The sequence below is a fragment of the Hippocampus zosterae genome, chromosome 1 (assembly GCF_025434085.1).
Source record: "Hippocampus zosterae strain Florida chromosome 1, ASM2543408v3, whole genome shotgun sequence".
Taxonomy (NCBI): Eukaryota; Metazoa; Chordata; class Actinopteri; order Syngnathiformes; family Syngnathidae; genus Hippocampus; species Hippocampus zosterae.
The window spans coordinates 14747249-14765329 of record NC_067451.1 but is presented as its reverse complement, the minus strand read 5'-3'; the positions used below and the strand labels follow the sequence as shown (position 1 = coordinate 14765329).

General features: G+C 41.5%; 1 protein-coding gene across 2 annotated transcripts in view; it reads right to left on the bottom strand.

Moving 5' to 3' along the window:
* psd2 (pleckstrin and Sec7 domain containing 2) overlaps positions 1-16168 on the bottom strand; it is a 32122-nt gene extending 15954 nt beyond the window's left edge. The window contains exons 1-4 of one of the 2 annotated variants that reach the window (XM_052071403.1): positions 15773-16168; positions 11565-11652; positions 9032-9594; positions 7723-8496 (exon numbers count right to left, since the gene is read on the bottom strand). In XM_052071403.1, coding sequence (XP_051927363.1) covers positions 7723-8496; positions 9032-9594; positions 11565-11652; positions 15773-15825 — 1478 coding nt within the window. In that variant the 5' untranslated portion in view covers positions 15826-16168. The remainder of the gene's footprint in view (positions 1-7722; positions 8497-9031; positions 9595-11564; positions 11653-15772) is intronic. The other variant, XM_052071411.1, reaches the window with a different exon arrangement.
* Between the last annotated feature and the right edge of the window lie 1913 nt (positions 16169-18081).

Genomic DNA, 18081 nt, shown 5'->3' with positions numbered 1-18081 from the left:
CCACAACAAAATTATTCAGTAAAACTGAGGTAGACATACAAATGATTTTTAGTACTACTCCTACTTTCAAGCTCAAAATTAAATAAATTAGGTAAAATGGTAAATGGGCTTTTACTCATGTCGTGCTTTTCAACCTTTGCGGTCATGAAAGCCCGTCAGCTCTCTTCTCATTCACCCACTGATGACACAGAATCAGGAGAAACTGGGAAATCACTATCTTGCTTAAGGACACAATAGCATGGTTAGAAGGGCTAAGGTTTAAACTCACAACCTTTTGGTTGAGAGGCGACCACTCTACCATCTGAGCCATGCGGTGTTGATTGGCTCTCGTTGTATTGCAATAAATATATGAATGGAACCAGGAACCTAAGTGTATACGTAACAATTTCATGGCCTCTGAATTACGTACTCTCTACAGAAAATGATTTACATTTATGCATTTGAAATGCCTGCAAGTTGTTTGTTACCCAGTCATTTGCAGGCAGTCTAATCTGTATTATTATTTAATGGGTAGGATTTCTTTTCCTGTGTACTCTTTTTTCTTGTTCTTCGTATTTTCTGGCAGTGTGCACCGTGCTGCCTCCGGACAGTTTTTGTGTGTGTGTGTGTGTGTGTTTGTGTGTGTGTGTGTGTGCGTGTTTGTGTGTGTGTTCGGAAAGCAGATTTCTTGGTACATAATTTGGTGATATTTAACATTCTGTGTGATATGAATGTATAACATTTGAGGAGTTATTTTTGTCATGATCTGTTTTTTGATTCATTTTGTTTTCCTTGTATCCCTTTATCAATGGCTGTCTCGTTAGGTTATTGGGTCCACCTGTGCTTGTCATCCCCGGTGCCTTGCATCATCCAATCAGTTCCCTCAACCACCTGTGTTTTCCGCATTGTCTTGTCCGTTTCTTTGTATTGAGTTCGCTGTTTCCCTTTGGTCCTTGTTGGTTCATTGTTTTTGTCAGGCTTACAGTAGATGAACTTGCTGTTTGTTGTTAAATCTTTCCTTCATTTTTATTTGATTTTATTTTATTGTACTCTGAGCCTTGTTATATTGGACATTGTTGATTTAATATTTTATGATCAATCCAGCCTGGCCTCCCAGCTTCCCTGCATTTGGGTCCTCTTCCTTGGGGAACCTTAAAAATCATTCTCAATTCAATACATGAAACGTAGTGAATTCTCATCTCTGATTTACATATATACACGGCGAAATCTAAGTGTCAAATGACGAGAGCCACAAAGCACAGGAAAACTTGCTGACACACCATTGCATGCCCCCCCTTCCTCTTTCTGTTTAAGTGGAAAGAAGGAAAAAAGACGCAGATGACAGAAAAGCAGCTGGAAGGTCAGAGGTAGAGCAGAAGATAAGAATAGAGATGCAACAATGAAGGACCGTTAAATGGTAGCAAGCCATTTAATGGCTTGCTATGGTTTGCAGATGAATTCTGCTGGTGCCCAAACCAATGTCGGAATGATCGTTTGGAACCATGGCCTTTGACCAGTTCGTAAACGACGTTCCATGCCTCATGGATAACCTTTGTCATTTGCTCAAGTCTTTCACAAACAGCAAGTATTGCACAGATGTGATCTTCTCATGGCAGCTAACACAGAAGATGACTTTGCAGCTTGCTAATGTCTGCACCCACGGGAAAGGCTCCATTAGTCAAATGCGCTCATTCTTTCCAATGATTTTATTAGAAACGTCTTCAAACCAGGAAAAGGGCTTAGAGCATAACAATAACATTAATAACACCATTTAATCCAATTTTTTTAACAATAATTTGATGGACTTCATTAGCTGTGCAGTGGAATTGAGATTAGAAAGTCATATCATCATGTTTATTTCAAATATGTATATATTGTGTCTCTCAAAAAAATCAAAACGTTTACTAATATTTATTATAGTGAACGAAAATGAACAAACTCACTGACTTAAATTGAAAAAAAAAAATCTGTGTGTGAAACTTAAAAAAAAATAAAAAATACCTTTTAAAAAAATCAAAACTAGCTGACCACCCATTCATTTTCAACACCGCTCAGGATCGTGGGAGGTGCTGTAGCCTATCCCAACTAACTTCGGGCAAAGGGTGGACTACATCCTGAAGTGGTTGCCACTCAATCCCAGGAGACATACAGACACATGCAACCATTCACACCCAAATCGTCACCAAATGGGAACCGATCCCATACTGCCCGCACACAAATGGGTGTGCCACTATACCATCAGTGACTTAAACTAGTTGACATCATATGTATACAAAAGTACGGTAACTATAATAACAGCTTTACGAAAATGTCCTTTGTTTTCATCTTGGTCAATTAATATCATAGATAAGCTTTCAGGGTGGATTTTAAGTGTCTATATTTTGGGATTGTTTCACGTCCGTATAGAAAAAGGAAAGTCAAGCAGTCATTTGAGAATTGTAGTTTCCGTTACTTTATTACACAAAACTTGGTGGCTTTTGTTTCTTTTTAAATCTTGCCCTCAACAAATACTCCATTTAGTAAAAATAAAAATAAAAATGATACTATAACTAAAAAAAACGAAAACTAATAAGCAATATAAAAAGATAACTAACAAAGTTGCGATCAGACCAAAATTAACCAAAAAAACTAAAGTCAAAATAAAATAAACTTCAAACCGGTTATTACACAGGCTAGTTTGATTGAGTTTATTTCCTTTGAATGTGCCTCACCCAGGAAGTACTATAGCCTGTCAGGAACAAAAGAGATTGCAACTACTGATTGTCATCCATTTGTTTTCTAAACCTGTTTGTCCTACACTGGGTCACAAGGAGCTTCTACCTGTCTCAACTGATTAACAAAAAGGTGGACTCCACCCTGGACTGGTCTCCACAGGGGCATATATAGTACAGAGACAGACAACCATTTACACTGGAATTTAAGATATCCTTTATTCGTCCCACACTGGGGAAATTTACAATGTTTACACCGATGTTTAATTTACACCGTTACTGAATGGCATCTACTCGATAATCCGGGTTTGCCAGTCAAAAATGTTTCCTCCACATTGGCAGTTGCACGCTTCCGTATGAGACAAAGAAAAAAGAAGCACTCAGCTCAACCCAACCTGTTATTGTTACAGTGAGACTTTGCGATGTGTGGAACACACAGACTGCAGCTATAAATAGACAAGAATAAATCTGTCGCTCCTAAAATGATTCAGCGGCTGTGTGTGTGTGAGCCTGTTGGGAGGATGCAGCAGAATTTGTCTGTATTACTGCTTGTGTGTGTGTGAGTGCCTCGCTATTCCTGTCAGTGTGTGTGCGTGTCTATCTATATCACTACCTTACTGAGAACCAGGAGTGGATAATCTGCAGGATGGGGTTTTGCCACGCTATAGAATCACATTAAAGGTTTTATTCCAGTCGTGTCATGCGGAAATATGCATATGTGAGTTTATACGTGGAAAAACAGAAAGACTCTGCACATCGAGAGATGAAGTCCCGTGTTTGTGTCACCACTCACAGTTTTGTATGCACATGCGCCGCATGATTCTTGCATGTGTGACGGCATACGTGCAAGAGATTAGTTCTCAATGCAAAGCTACCCCTTCCGATATGGAATCAAATGTGCTTAGCTTCTATCTGCTGTGCAGGAGTTTAGATCCGGCAGGCCTGAACGCAAGGGGGAGGAACACACTCGTAGCATGTTTCCAGCATGGAAGGCGTGTCTGCGTGCAGAGAAGCAGCCACAGATGCTGTACACATGTAGACATGTCTTTTTGCGCCGGATTTCTGAGCGGAGTGTTTCGTAGTGGGCTACATCTTTACTTCAGTGCCTTAAATTCAGCATTTCACAGTTTTGTGTTTTGTTTTGTTTTGTTTTTTAAACGTAAGCCTCTGTTAGCTACATCCCTCAAATGATACTAAATGAACTAGTTGATAAATAAATCTGAGCCACTCAGTAGATTACAAGCTTGAAATGTACCCTTCCCTTTTCTATTTCAACGCACGCTCACCCCAAAACATCTGCAATGTGGTCTAGGGGGCGCTGTTTTTTACTTTAAAATTCCAAACACTTCCAAACACTCATGAAGTCTTTGATGAATGATGTTCAGCAAGCTCTGTCGCAGCCTGAAATGATCATGATCGATTGAATTAGGTGCGTTGGAGTAGGGAGAGCTCTAAAACAGGCCGAATATGGCTATCGAGTAACCGGAGTTCCCTACCCTGCACTAAACTATTCTATACATGGACGTCACCTCAGTAAAGACTACTTAGCTTAATGACCCTGGGTGGGTGCCAGATTATCCAATGGGGAGGATGAGGTCAGAACAGAAGAAGACAACAAGCAGTTACATTGCAGGGGAAATATTTGCTGTTTCTCACATCTGCTTTACAGATGCTGTGAGTCACAAAAAAACAAAGACACCAAAACTTTTCATTAGGGTCTTACATTCCAGAATGGCTTAAAAATATAATGTCAAAAATATTCTCATTGTTCACCATCAGCAACTGGAAAAAAATGCGGACTATCACTCTATTCATTGGCAAAGTTTCCATCCTTCTTTGATATCCCCAAAGCTTTGTTGAGTAGACATCACTGACTGCTTCATTATGAAATAGATACCATCTTTCAAAGAAAACTACCCCACCAGATGGATCCACTCGAGATTTAATTGGCAAGACAGCAATGCACACACGCACACACACACACACACACAAACTAAAACCCTGCTGTGTAGAGGAAAGCTGAAAACGATGATGTCATTGCATAAACAATAGCTCATTCAGTTTGGCACCGCTGGCCAGGAAGCAAGCCTGTGCCTAAAGCATAACATCTTTAGATGTGGGGGGGATTGGACCCATATCGTCTTATCAAAGCTAACTGAGCTGTGGGGGCACCAGCAGTGCCTGATAAACAAATCCCAGCAGTTAGTAGAGGAGATCGTGTCAAAGGTGTGTGCATCTGTTTGGCATTCCAGTCGATTTGTAACCATTGTAACCAAAAGCTGGTGGGGGCAGTGTTGGGAACGAATGTGTGCAGGCAAACAGAACAGCCATGCTACCATAGGTCAGGTTACGTGGCTCTCCTCATATGGTTCCTCTTACCGCCGCCCCCTTCAGTAGTGCTCGTCTGTGTTTTTTAGTCCCGGTTATAGCGCTGTTAAGGTAATTAAAAATAAGTTGAATGCTATGCCGGTGTGCCCCTCTTGTCCTTGGGGCCTTTGCATAAGACAAGTCAAAAGATTTGATGCTTCCATTTAATCACATACTGTAAGTGGATCAACATGACTATTCAGCAGATGTGAAGTGATTAACATCTGCCCTAAGATATTTACCAATTTGTAATAGCAACATAAACATGTGATGATCAGGACATTAGTGCATGATGAAGTAGATTCATTTTCTTTCTTTGCATGGCATACGATGGCATTATTTTATCAGGTGGCCCCATGGTTCTACATGCATATATCGGAATAATTATGAATTTAGGTAGTCAACAATAACTTAAGTAAAAGCCATCTGTAAAATGCATAGAAAAAGCCATAGAAAAATGCAGTTTCATTTCCATCCATCCTCTGAACTGCTTATCCTCAGGTGGGCTGTGATAGGTCGAGAGGCCGGGTACACCTCGAACTAGTTGCCAGCCATTTGCAGGCAGTCTAATCTGTATTTTATTCATGGCATACTTTAGAAAGGGAGAGAGGTTCATTCCACCAGTATACGGGTACGTTGATTTCTTTTTTAGTGGAATAATCTGCTTTGCGTAGCTATCATCTCTAATACGTGACTGTCCTAAAGTTTTGCCGAACCAAAAACAGCTCATTTTTTGGTGGCATTTGTTGACTCCATATTACATACATTTAAATTGGAATAACAAGAAAAAACAGACGCCTGTTTTGTCAAGTTGCTTCAGCGCTCTGGCTCCCATGTAGCCTCACGCCATCTGCTGGTTCCGTCAAGGTCAAAGCAATGTAAACGTCAGGATCTCAATGAAGCTGCTGTGACGTGTTTGCAACAGGATACGTGATGAAATCTGCCATCATTAAATTAATCGTTCATGTTCAAGTTTAATATGCTTCCAGTCTAGTTATTAATCTCAGAACAATGCACTGTACGCCACGGTCACGTCACGTTGTTGGTCAGAGAATTCACTAAATTCAGTGACAGCGCGACTTTGATCAGGACTGTAAAGTTTTAAGTACATTCATGAGGTCGGCATCTCGGGAAAACGTTTTGCACCAAACAAGGTCTGGTGGTCATTTGAGAACCACATCAAAATTGAAATGTGCACTTTTGTGTGTGTGTGTGTGTGTGTGTGTTATACGCACAGTTTTCAGTTCGCTATGCATTGAATCTTCGAAAAAATCAATATATTTTATTGTTCGGTTAAAAGTTTAAGTAGATGTTATCTTTATCATTGAGTATTATTGTTATCATTATTACTGTTATTATTGTATGTTATTCCAACCATCTTGGAAAAAGACAAACTTGTGCGAATGGACCAATTGGAACGCAGACATCACGTCCCTAGCTTCAGATAACCTGATCGTCACTCGACTTACATTTATACCAGCAGCAGGACCACCGAATGGAACAACGGCATCTTTGTGAAGTGACATTTTGTCGCCATATTATGTCCAATATTACTGACGAGAACTTAATAATTATCACAGTTTTATGGACAGCACCCAAGAAGCTTGTTTGCCTCTGCTTCAGTTCTCACCACAAATATTCAGCACTCTCTGGAACAAAGGTTCCGCATCTTTTGAAACACAAACTGTGATTAAAATATGTATTTAAAAAATATATATCTACTGTATATCCCTTTAAAATGTATATAGCAGTAGTGTCTATTTTTCATCGACTGGACTTTAGTTCTTGGATGAATTTCTGAAGAAACAAAATGTGTTTGAATTGCTTAGAAAATGTTGTTTCATTGTTGAAATAAATCTGCAAAATATAACAACACACTTACAGATACCAGTATCTGGTCTAAGTTTTTACTCACCACCTGAATCCCGAATTCAGCCAATACGAAAATAGTCGTGCTTAGTTTACTGGCTCCCTATACATTTGAGAGTTCTTTTTAAGATCCTATTATTTGTTTTCAAATCTTCAAATGGCTTCACTCCACCTTACCTCTCTGAGCTCCTCCGCCTCTGCACACCTGCGCGGTGCGTCAGGTCTGCGGAACAGACATTATTTGAAGTAGCACGAACCAAACGGAGGCTCAGAGGTGATCAAGCCTTTTCTGTTGCTGGTCCCTCTCTTTGGAATGACCTCCCACTGAGCATTCAACAAGCCCCCTCGCTGCACCTCTCTAAAATTCGTCTCAAAACTCCTTTGTATTCTTTGGCATTTGACTCGGCATGGCTCAGACTTGATCTTAGCTTTACTGTTTTGTGCTTTCTACCGACTTTGTTATTAATTAGTGTTTTATTGTTGTATATATGATATTTTCTCCATGTACAGCACTCTGTATACAGCGATGGTTGTTTTAAAGTGCTCTATAAATACAGTTGGGTTGAGTTGAGTTGAGTTTGGACTGAGAGCCATTCATCAAACAATGTTTATTCTTGTTGTAGTTTGCAGTTGTGTGTCGAGTCTCCTATTTAGCAACATGAGGGATGAAAAATACAAAACACATCTATCAGTGTCTGTCAAACGTCACGTCTCATTAGCTTGAAGTGAGATGTGGGTTGCAGTACAGTTCCACCTACGCATCTCAGTACATAACAGACAAAGCAGACCTTCTTACCTGACAGAGTTGTGCATGGCTCCGCATGTCCCCGTGGCTTCCTGGGAGTCCGTATGGTATCCATTCGGGATGCCCCAGCGTCCAGGCTGGCTCAGAACAAACTCTGACCTGCTTCCTGGAATGGTGGTCCTCAGTGGGCTACCTCCTACTCCTGCCACAGCCCCGGCTCCACCCCCGGTACCGTCCTCATCCCTAGGTTCATCGGTCAGGGCATCTGGTCCAGCCTCGGCCCCTTCCTGCTCTTGAACAGTTGCCAGCTCCAGCTCAAGAGGCTCAGGGCCCTGTAAGAGAGCCCTCTGTTGGATGAGCGGTGTCAGTGGCGCCTCAAAGCTGACGCAGCTGTCAGTCTCGTCGGTGAGCGACAGCACATCCAGAGAGTCCAAACTGCTGTAGCAGGTCCCGCCTCTCAGCAAGGCAGACTCCACGATGCGCTCAAACGTGGAACTGAAACCATCTCTGTTGTCCACCTGGCCTTTCTGTTTCTCTTCTTCCAACCCCGTCTCCCGTTCGTCCTCTTCCTCCTCATGCACCTGCTCAACAATGTGCTCAAATGCAGAGCTAAAACTGTCCTGAGTTCGTCTCCCACCCCCTTCTTTTGACACGTCTTCCTCCTCCTCCTCCTCCTCCTCCACTTCTGTGTCAGCCTGTTCCACAGTGGTTTCAAAGTCGGAGCTAAAAGTGTCTAAGTGTACATGAGGCCCTCCCTCGTATCCTTCGTAGTCCCCTTCGCCACCTTCTTCATCATCTTGGTTCCCGGTTATGCCATTTGTCAATCTGTATCAAATGAAGAAGGGAAAAACATCAGATGATTCGTTTTTGGTGCAGGGATCTTTTTTTTTTAATTAGGAGATGTACACATCATCGACAAATGTTTCAGCTTGAATGGCTACAATGAGAACTGAACTTTTCATACAGTACTTTGAGCTCATTGTACGCTAACAGTACTATATATGGCCCGCAATGTGAAAACATATTTGAAAAACATGATGAACATTGTTTTTGGCCCACTCACAAAAATGATGCTATACAGTGCGTATGTGCTGGTTGTGCGTTCAAGGATATTAAAAGGTTGATAAACAGCTTATGTGATGCTCTGCGCAAGTGGACCCTCTGCCAAAAACAGATTCGGTTGTGGTGATTTCAGTGCGCTAAGCCTCAGCTGACCCAAGCAGTGGAAGTTGGAGGAACGGACTGTGAGTCACATTTTCATCCGATCTCATCCATTTTAAACTTCTTGCGTTAACATCTTCACAATGAAGTAGCAAGAGTGGAATTGTCAAGACAAGGTCATTAGCTGGAGGAAACTAACCGTCCATCTTGCTGGGGCCGAGTTGCTCCATCCTCTGCTTGTGGTCGCATCTCTTCACCCTTTCCCCCTTCCCTGTCTTCTCTCATCTCATCCTCAGCATGCCTTCCCTCCTCCCTTGTTGAGCTCCCCTCATCATTTCTGCATTTATCTCCGCTTGCCGCATCCCTCTCTTCATCCTCCCTTCCATCTGTCGGTTGATCATGGACCACGGCGCTCGCTTTCAAATCCTCCTCACCTGCCTCTTTCTTTATTTTTGCCCTCCTTTCAACATTACAGTGTTCCTCCCCCTGTGTTCCCACCGATCCTTGACTGCTCCCGTCTTCTTTTCTCTGCTCTATGTCCTGCTTCACCTCTGTACCTGGCTTGTCTTGCCCTGTCTGGTTCAGAGCCTCTGCGGGCAGATCGCTGGTGCTTATGGAGGGCTCAGCTGGGTTCTCTGATGGGGTGGGCGACGGCAAAGCCTCCCCCTCCTGGGTCATGTTGCTCTTCACGTCAGGGTGCAATTGTCCTCTCTGGTCAGGGAGGAGGACCAGATCTTCAGATTGGCCACTGGGCAAGATGCTCTGAAAACAAAGTGAGAGTCCTTTAAAAAAAAGCCAAAACTGCACCTGAGTGATTGTGAGTATAAATTGTTTCATAAAGCACAATTGAATTATGTCAAAAGCATCCAGTAAGCTCCTGCACCCTCTGTCTATGCAGACATTAGACAACTGAATAACAACTTCCTGTTCCCTTCTCTGCTGTAAACGTGCTTTGTGAAAATTGCATCATTTCATTTGAACAGGGCTTCTTTTGCACTGGTGCACTTTTGTGCGACCTCTGGGGCTTATCTTCCATCATTACACAAGGGCAATTTTCATAAGCACAGTGTAATTACTTGAAGTTGAATTGATTGGAAAATTATGGAGGAAGAAAAAAGTAAGCGATTCTTATTCAGAGCATATCCCCCTCATGCGTCAAACATGGCGTGTACGCATGCCGTGCTCATGAAATGAGCTCAGTGGTGTTTTTTGATGATGTGATTGCTGACGGAAATAGCAAGATGAATTTGTGAAGTCTGTGCAGTGTGTGATTACACTTTTGACTCACATTCAGTTAAATGTCCAAAACTGACTTGATTTTTATTTTGAAAGCAAAAAAAGTGGAGTATTCTTCAACATCCAACCCAGTCGCGTGATCTTAGTGGAGATAAATCTCCTGTGGATTATTGAATCTCTTTCAAGAGTGGAAGCTGCGCATATTTGCATAAATTTGACAACTAACCCCGAAAGTGGGAGGGCTAACTTAGATTAAAATTTAAAGCAATGGCCAAATAATATTACTACAAATGATGATACACTAGCTGAAAAAAAAATCGGTTAGAATTGAATGGGGGGGTGGGGGGTCTGGACGTTGAGGCATGCATTCAAATAATTTTGGTTTGTTCAATAAAATTAGATGTTGAAACAACAAGTCACTCGGCAGTAACAAAATGTTCCATTTTACATTTTGAATTCAAAGACAATGTTAAAAAAAAGGATAAAAAATATTTTGTATGCATTTGTAAGTCGTTGATGAAGGTGGCACCATATCAAATCTGGCCTTAGGCGCCATATTGGCTTGGGACGCCTCTGGTCCAATCCAATGCTGCATTTGCAAAAACAGCCAGTGACTCTGCAGTCTGAAAGGAAGGCAGACAGACCTTAAATAGGACAGCGGGGTAGAGCTCAATATATAGAATTGCAGATGTTTTTCAAATGCCAGCAGGATGCATCGTATGTGTCACATTTGTGCACAAGCGCAGAGTAAAGATTAATGGAGAGATTTGTCGTCACAAGATTCAAATGCATTATTAGTCAGATTCCAACGGAATTGCCTTATATTATTGTGATGCAGTGAAAGGCAAACCCTTATAGTTGGCTGTAAAAATATACCAATCAAAATATTTTCAAGATGAAATGACTGCATACCATTGCTGTAAGGATATTATAATGTCCTTGAGAAACTAGCAACAAAACAAAAAAAACTCTAACTTGAAAAAAAATCATGACTCAATGCAGGCGGATTTGATGAGACCGTGGAAGCTTTCGTCTTTGGTTTGGACCCAAGCACGAGGACACCGCCGGCCCACTTAATTTTTTATTGGAGTAATGAAAGTGTGATGCAAATTATGCACAAGCCAAAAACTGACGCAAATTCACTCCAGGTATATTTCCCATTTTAGACATTTTCTTGTTGCAGCGACATACAAATGCAAGCTCCAATCAAATCCAAATCTTTGACCTCGAATGAAGAACTCCCTGATGGAAAACGTAGAAACGGAAAGGTTGTTAAAATACAGCAGAAAAGGCAAGTCTTTTGTGCTTTGTCTTATTTCCACAGGCAGGCACTGAGTGTCTCTGCTGCATTCCACTAATCCCTCTCACTGCCGTGTGATGATCTCAAAGGACGCTCTGAATGATCCCTCAGCAGATTCCTTCTGAATATGCGAGCTGCAATCGGCTGACACATTTTCTTCACGGGGTCAAAGTCATTGGAAGCATAATCTGTTTACCAAAAACTGTCGATATATTCTATCTTGCGGACACCTATCCCTTTGGAGCACATCACGGTCCTGCATTTTATTCGATTCATTCAATAAGCTGCAACACACAGGCAAAATCTGCATTTAAAGTCACATTTGAATTTTATCCAAACAAGTAACAATCCCACGAGCCCTCATTACTGATTATAATTGAGTCCAAATAGCCCTAAACTATAATGATGTTGACAGTGGAGCATTTAGTAATTACCAAGCATATGCAAACAAGCACTGTTAGCATCCATTTATGCAGCTACATAAGCACGCATTTGCAAAGCGCGCAGTCAAATGTGAGCGCATACGCAAGCAAAACAGTGACAAGGCTCCATAAATGGAAACAGTCAACCGTTATGAAACCAGAAATGGAAAGTGGGAATTCTCGCCGTGTCTGACTCTCGTGTTTCCTTTCTCTTCCCTTCTCTCCACTCCATCTGCTCCACATTATGTTTCCTAATATCTCTGTCTAAATCCACTGTCAGACTTTCGTTCAGAACTAAGTGAGCTAAATGGGTCTTCGAAAAAGAACTACGCCCCATTGTGATTTCCACTACTGAGGAAAGCAGATCTGCTCTCACACATACTACAAGAATACATGTAGCCTTTAGAAAAGAGCTATGGGATTCTTATTGCAGTTCCACTTTTGTCAGCGGAACATTGAAGCACTTCAACCTCATCAAAATAAGTTCATTGCACTCAGACCACCCGTCAATCATGCAAACACACACACATGCCCAATCAGACAAATACGGTAAACCACCAAACACAGTGCACTTGATACACAGCTGATAAAAGGTTGTCACTTGTGCCTTTCCTATTGCACCCTTTTATCTTTCAGACCCACCACAGACACAAACACACAGCGTCTAATGCACACACACCCACGTCTGCATATTACACACACACCAGTGTGATTTATTGATCTCTCTGCCATAGAGTCGTGGTCCACTGGGAGGCTCTCAGATAACCATGATTGGGATCTGTCAGAGATCCCAAAGTGGCTACTAATGCAATCAGACTGGAATTAAACAGACTGACTTGTTGGGAATCACATTTAACACAATCCAATTCAAAACGACAATCAAGCCACATGAATGTACACCTTTTAATTTCATCGTCTACCAATCGAAAAATCTAGAACACATAGTCCATGCAGTGATTGAGTGTATAATCTGTTATATTTTAACTTTATATTTTTATGTTGGATATTATATATTTTTTTAGATTTTTTTCAATATCTTCATACAGTATAATTCAACATTGCCCCCCCCCCCCCCCCCCCACACTCCATAACTACAAAAGATCCTACGGAACATTCACATTCAATTGCACGTTTAGATTTTGTCACTAAGTGGTTTTATTATTATTTCTCTACTTTTCATACTTTTCATATACACTGCGATAGGCTGGCAACCAGTTCAGGGTGTACCGCAATTACTGCTGAAAGTCATCTGCGATAGGCTCTAGCACGTGACCCTCGTAAAGAGAAGCAGATAAGAAAATGGATGGATTTTCATGTTGACTCCATCAGGAGTCAACAAAGGTTTTAGTATTATTGTGTTTCTCCTATTATTAATATGACTTGAGAATTTTGAAATGATACTTGAAGGCACGACTATAGTTACAATAAATGTTTTAGGCTGTCCTGCATAGCAGAACATGTGTTTGGCCTTGGACTATCCAATGTATTGTCCGCCTGTACTCAGATTCCTTGTTTATACACTTTGACCTCTAAACTGACCTTCGTGTGTCCGATGCATATGCACACTTGTGCCACATGTGGAGAATTGCGTCACTCGTCAGATTTGTCATCACAGCCAAGTGAACAATGACGCATGATGAGCAGCTGTTAATAGCTAAGCATAACAATGCAGGGAAAGAGCGCCTCAGAATCATTTTGAAGCCCTGGACGAAAGTAAGACGTGTCAGGTTTTCTTGACAATTTCATTCGTAAGACAGCAAAATCAAGTCATTCGGTTTCATGTACAGCATAATATGGCTTATTTCTGCCTCAACGTCTGGAAACAATATGTCGTGTGAATGCTTCAGATCTTTCTTTTTAAGGCACAGCTATCACGTTCCAGTGACTATTTTAAACAGAGCTAATGCAATATGCATGTATCTGCCCGAGTGATGAAATGAAGAATGACAATAAGATGTGAGTTCTATGCCCCCCACCTCCACTCTTCTTCTAACAGAGACATGCTCCAAAAGAAAAAGGAAAAAAACTCACTCTCACGGTTATAAATGACCCACTGACCCTGTTCACCTCATGCTGGCTGCATGCAGCCTTGCCACTGCAGCGACAGTCCAAAGCTTTAGTGTCACCTTTTAAAAATGTATTTATATGTCATGCATACAGATGGAGGAAGAAACAATTTCCTGCTTGTCAACCCAAGACAGGAAGGCAGCAAAACACAAAGTTGGAAGCAATCAAGAATGTGTTTTTGGCTGCCTGCTATATCCAGCAAGAATCGAGCCTCCAATGAAGCGGAAAAGTCCCCCCAAATCGCCCCGATATGTCACTTCTAGCACATCAACCATTTGCTGCTGTTTCTGATACTGTATCCTTACTCTACAAATACTGTAAACGCATATACGCAGAACAACGTCCGCTTTACTGCCAATACTTTTTGAAAGATTTTGGAGTTGATTATTTTGCCGCTGCTCTAATTCATCCATAGTCTTATGAAAGGGTTGCGATCCGATTCTAATACACCAAACTCATACATGCATACAGATAGATAGATAGATAGATAGATAGATAGATAGATAGATAGATAGATAGATAGATAGATAGATAGATAGATAGATAGATAGATAGATAGATAGATAGATAGATAGATAGATAGATAGATAGATAGATAGATAGATAGATAGATAGAATATATTTAGTCAAAAATGAAATACTGAAGGGGAACTAAGGGGTCAAGCCCAACCGCTGACTGATTAATTCATGAAGATTTGTTGTCTCAGTCCTTCTTGCCCACATATACAATAGAATACATAATGCATGGCTTTATCTTATTATCGGCTTAATCTCTTCCATTTACAACAGAATTGTGTCTTTGTGGGGGTTGTACACAGCCAGAATTTCAATGTTAGCATTCTCACGTAAAATCTAATAAAACTAGAGTTCACTGGCAACACTTCCAATGATCAAATTTGAAAGATTTTACATGTTAAATCCTATGCAGTCGTAGAGATGGATTTTCACTTGTGCCAATCAAGCGTGCGCCTGATGCTGCTGCTGGAGCGTCTCCATGTCTGACACCTTGACTTTGAGATAAACAGTCGGGAGACGCACTGTGCTGTTGTCTCAGGGCTGTGAAATGCAAGGGATCTTGACTAGACATGTAAATGTGTATAAGTAGGATAGCCGGGTCTTTTCTAATACGGATGATCATTAAGATGTCATTGAGTCCCTCTTCCAAAGAACCCCTGGTTCAGTATAAGCACCTCCCACCTCTTCCCACACACACACACACACAATCATCTTTATGTGTCCATTTGTGTCAACCAACTGCCTCTTAACATGTGCTTGTCCCATGCTTGTTTTTCCCAGAGTCCCCCAGTACACTTTAAATGACATAAACAAACTAGATAGACAGGGCATCATTGTCTACTTGCACAGTGTGCATGTGTGTGAGTGTGTGTGTGTGTGTGTGTGTGTGTGTGTGTGTGTGTGTGTGTGAGAGAGAGAGAGAGAGAGAGAGAGAGAGAGAGAGAGAGAGCGAGCGAGAGAGAGAGAGAGAGAGAGAGAGCGATGTCCTCCCAGCCTCCTCGAGCCAGTAACCATGACAACAAGATGGCTGGGAGACTTGTTTCAAGCTCAATTGAGGCCGGTTGTCTTTCTTTCAATACAAAATAGACCTGGGTAACGTTTCAAAAAGCAACGTGTCTTCTGTTTAACTAATGAAGACGGGGAAAGGGCGATAAAATACGAACACACCTGTCATAAAATCCCACGACCTATTCGTTGCGTTAGCTAAACACACACTGCAGGTCGAGACCTAATATTATGATCCCAGATTAGCAAGAAAAACAGCACGTCAAGCACCCCGCCAGCCCATATATCATGACACACAAATAGACCAGAACCGTGTTACAAGTCCATTAAGATACTGTGCTATCATTATGCAACGATAACCGCAGTCGTCGAAAATGAATATTTCGTCACTCACCGGTAAAACGCGAGCGTGGCGATGCTCCTCTGTCGCCGTCTGTCTCCGTACATTCGCACCGGGGAATAGCGCGATCAGACGGGTTCGGTTCTCCTTCTCAAATTCTCTCCCTCACTCTCTCTCTCTCTCTCTCTCCCTCTCTCTCTCCACCTCCCTGGCCTCAGTTCTTGAGGACGGACGGCCTGTCTCTACCGTCACACGATGCCGCACAGTGTGTCTGGTGGGCGGCTGGGATGCGCTTCGGAGCACCGTCACTCTCACTGGCTGGGCTGGAGCAGCGCGTCACTGGTGCCAGGACAGCCTGCAAGGCAAATCAGCACCAGAGTTAACCGGAACGCATTTGAAAACTCGAAATGTGTTAGATGTACAGTCCTCGAGGAGAATGAAAGAATGAACGTCCTCCTCTTCGATTCATACTGGCCTATTTATTTCACAGGCTATTGACATCACATGAGTCGTGATTGGAAGGGGGAAAGTTGGAATAGTGACCCGGAAAAAAAAACACAGCCTGCAGATGATTTACAGCATTTTAAATAGTTCTGTCCAAGGTCTAAAGTACCACAGATGTCATATCCAGGCATACGCATTCATCATGCACGTTTGGTTAGATATGACATTGACGTCTGCTAGAGAAATCAAGATGAAGTAGCCTGATTTGATACATTCTAGGCCAACTGCTGGATAAATAAATCAACCAATTTAAACCCGATTTGGGGCCATGCACACGTGTCAAGAATAGATTCTTTGGCAAATGATGAGACTGCACCTCCAAAGAAGTTTTTATCAGCTTTTATAAAGCGGAGACACATATTTAAATACATCTCCATCCATCCTCATTGAAAAAAAATGTTGCAAAAAGTAAATAGACCGGTAAAAGTGAACTGCCTGTGAAGAGCATCGATTGGTTTTGCCTGTCATTATGTCGCAGGCAAAGATAAACAAAATACAGTTTCATCATTTATGCTCAATCTGGTGTCAATCTGGGGGGGGGGGGGTTGTTGTTTTTTTACCTTGGTGCTTTCTACCATCTTTGTTCCTGATTTATTGCTTTAGTGTTGTATATATGGTAGTTGCTTCATGTACAGCACTTTGTATGCAGCGATTGCTGTTTGAAAGTGCTCTATAGATACAGTTGAGTTGGTTGCCAGAGTATTTTAAACAAACCTACGTCAGGAAAAATGAAACTACCCACAATAATGAGACAACCACAATATACCACTCAAATGCAGACAATTAATTAGGCAGCCTGGAGAACAAAGACGAATAGCAGTATTGGAGAAGTACTGATTTATTAGTGGACATTGCGTCTTTGTGAAAGCGTTCCTCACAAAATGAGGAATTGATTTTCCCCACATATTTGTGAAAAGAGTGAGATTGTGCCGTCAACAAGCAATTGCTATCTGCCCTGAGCTGTGATGACGTGGCCGCTTAATGTCTTTAAATAGAAGAATGTTATTTACCTGCGCATTCTCTGTCAGCTATCTGCACTGTCCTCAACCCGATGCCATTTATTTGCTGTAAACAAGCACAGTTAAATTGTGAAATCAAATACAGAGTAATCATTTACGTGTACTCTTATTACATGATTCAAAGGACACATTATCATATTTGTTTGTTTGTTTGTTCGTTTCACAATTTCAAAGAGTTCTGAGATACCTTGCTTTTGCACGCTTCAGTCAAATCAAAATAACAATAAAAAATATTAGTACAATTTACACAACATATTTGTGGTCTTGTTGACATTGGTTTGTTTTTAAAGTATTGATGAGTGACTGATTGCACTCTCTCATTAGTCATGAAATGGAAGACGAATATTTATCATTACTTTTAGGTAGTGAAAACACCTTCATTTGCACAGTTCGTCAAATAATGACACGCTTGCTTCAAGCTGTATCCTATCTGCCACTCCTAGTTAAAATGTACTGTAAACTGGCACATAAAACATACAATTAATAAACATTGTATATACCACAATGTTCAACCGTATAACTTCAGCTAACGAAACACAGCTAGCTTAATGCTAACAAACCCTGTAAACCCCCTTTGACAGGATTCGGACCAGCGTGTATCCGTTAACTTGAACAATGAACCATGATAAACTTTCCAATCAACGTATAATGAAAGCTGCGCTTGCCATTAGATCACGCCGTCTTCAGCTGGCATGGCTGGATACGCCATTGAGACAAACTCGATTCTGACTCCTTCGATTGTGCGTTGGCTTACTTTATGTCACTCCAGAACAGAACTCAAGTGAGGTTTCATGGAATTTGCTGACGACTTGAGGAACTTTACAGATGCTGATTGTGTGA